This window comes from Penaeus vannamei, chromosome 27, assembly GCF_042767895.1.
Source record: "Penaeus vannamei isolate JL-2024 chromosome 27, ASM4276789v1, whole genome shotgun sequence".
Lineage (NCBI taxonomy): Eukaryota > Metazoa > Arthropoda > Malacostraca > Decapoda > Penaeidae > Penaeus > Penaeus vannamei.
This window is the reverse complement of record NC_091575.1, coordinates 33,708,587-33,711,086: the sequence shown is the minus strand read 5'-3', so window position 1 is coordinate 33,711,086 and position 2,500 is coordinate 33,708,587. Positions and strand designations below refer to the sequence as shown.

The window sequence follows — 2,500 nt, the reverse complement described above, 5'->3', positions numbered from 1 at the left end:
AACTCACCTTTGATCGGCGGAGGTCACTTCCTGTGCACTTTTGATTGATCTTAATAAGAAAAAATATCTATTGTCGATCACTATAGATGAAACTATTATATTATCCACTCATTGACATCGTAACTGATAAAAAAGAGATTTTGAACGATACACGGTTTGCAAATTTCATTTTCATACACACGTGATGTTAAAAGGAAACTCCAGACCTTCGTGAACAGATGAAAACAACAACAAAAAGAATCATAGCACTGATTATAGACACGTAGATCACTCTGACTTCAAACTTGATAAGCATTTCTTTTTTTTCAATTCGTCTGGATATATATATGATCTCGACAGGCTTTTTTATATTGTGCGTGTCCTCGGTATAAACATTTTTCTTCTTTGAAATGCTCAAGAAAACAATAAAACAACTCATCCGTAATTCTAGAGACACACTAGACCTCAATCAACAAGCTCACCACTTCGACCACTTCACCTCTCACCTCAACTGGGCTTGGCGTTCCCTTGGACTAAGGAAGCGCTCGTCGTCGGTCAGGGTGTCTTCGGCCGCCACGCCCCGCCCTCTCGCCTTCGCTCTCCCTCCTCCTCCTGCCTCGTGGCTCCGCCCCTCCGCCCGCAGTCGCACAGCCGCGTCCTCTTGCTCCCTGGCGGCTCGGAGACTCGCCCTCCGCTTCCTGAGGTCGCCCTTCGCTTCGGCTCTCGTTCTCGCGTCCTCCTCGCCGTCCTTGATGCTCCCGCCGTTCTGGCTGTCGGTGCCGTAGTCGCTGTGGCCGGCCTCGGACCCGACGGCGACCTGGCCCCCGAGGTTGGCGTCGTTCAGCTCGACGACCTTCTTGTCGTTGACTTCGACGGCGATGTAGGCCTCGTCCCCCTCGCGCGGCGGCCGCTGCTCCGTGCCGTTGCTCAGCTCGACTCCGCTGTCGTCGTGGAGGCTGTCGTTCCTCTGCTTATTCTGCTCCTGCTCTCTTTCGTCTCTCTGTCCTTTGGATAGTTTGTCGTCCTGCTTGCTGTCGCTTTTCGCGTTCGCTCTGCTGCCTCTCCTGACGCCCCTTCCGTCTTTCCTCGGGTGTTCCGAGTCGTCGCTAGCTTTCTTCTTGGCTTTGTTGTTGCTGCCTTCCCCGTTGTCTTTATCTCCTCCGCCTTCCCCGTCTTCTTCGTTCTGTCCATCGTCTCCCTGTTTATTCTCTGTTCCTCCTCCTCCTCCTTTCCGAGTCCTCCTCGAGTCATCTCCCTTCGCGCCATTTCTTCTCTCTCCCTTTCTATCCTTCCTTCTATTATTCCCTTCTTCCTCCTGCGCGTCGCTGCTCCCGTCGCCGTTGTATCCGTTTTGCCCCGTCCTCTGTTCCCTGCTGCGCCCCTTGTTCCTCGCGCCCTTCTGCCTCGCGTCGCGTCGGGAGGCGGGGTCGTCGGCCAGGGCGTCGCTGCTCCCGTCCTCATCGCCCTCGTCTCTGCTCCTCCCGTCCTCCCCGCGTCCCTTGTGCCGCGTCTTGTCCTTGCGCTTATCCTGCGCCCCGTCCCTTCTGCCGCCGTCCTTCTCTGCGCGTCCCTCGGGTCGCCGCGCGTCCTCCTTCTCTCGGAGTTCTAAGTCCCTGACATCACTATATCTGTACTCAGGGTCCTCTTCTCTAGCATCACCGTATCTGTCCATATATTCGCCCATGTATTCTTCGTCCCCGGCTTCGCCATGTCTACCCCTGAATTCTCTTTCCCTGTTATCGCCATCACTGTGTTCTCCTCTGGCGTCACCATACCTGTCCCTCTGCTCTCCTCTGGCGTCACCATACCTGTCCCTCTCATCTTCACTGGCGTCACCATAGCTGTCCCTATATCCACCTCTGGGATCACTATATCGGTCTCTATAATCACCTCTGGCCTCACCATATCTGTCCCTGTATTCTCCCTCTCTCGCGTCGCCATACCTGCCCCTCTCCCTTCTTCCTCTATCGTCGCCATGCCTGTCTCGGTTCCCGTCCCGCCCACCCTGCGCTTCCTCGTCGTACCCATCCCTAAATTCGTTTTCTCTCGCATCCCCGTAGCGGTCTCTCCCTTCGCCGTTTCCCAGGTCAGCGTAGATGTACTGACCTCGCTTCCCCTCCCCCGGCCAATGGCCTCCAATGACCCTTCTCCCCTCGCCCTTCCAGAAGACCTCCTTCCCATCCTCGTCCAGCGCCAGAGCCTGGAAACCTCCTTCTGTCGGGTCCTCACGCCACCCTCCTTCCTCAGAGTGCCTGCCAGCAAAGCGACCCTCTGAAGGAAGCAGACAAGAGATGAGTTTTTTTGTCCTCAGTGACTCGATTCTCCGCTCTCTCAGGGGGCACTGGGCTTTCAAAATGGGATAACCTTTGTCTGCGTTCTTTACGTGTATATATGTATTTCTACGGCTATTTTAAGTTATTTGATTACTTTATTATTGTTATTTTTAAGATACAACTACGTTTATATTCATACAGGTGTTAGTTTGGATATATACAGGAGTATTACTGAAGAATGAAGGCCT

The 2,500-nt window shown here is 53.7% G+C and overlaps 1 protein-coding gene across 1 annotated transcript in view; it reads right to left on the bottom strand.

Moving 5' to 3' along the window:
* LOC113814002 (ribosome-binding protein 1) overlaps window positions 1–2,500 on the bottom strand; it is a 33,194-nt gene that overhangs the window by 18,243 nt on the left and 12,451 nt on the right. The window contains exon 4 of the mRNA XM_070140708.1: window positions 486–2,325. Coding sequence (XP_069996809.1) covers window positions 486–2,325 — 1,840 coding nt within the window. The remainder of the gene's footprint in view (window positions 1–485; window positions 2,326–2,500) is intronic.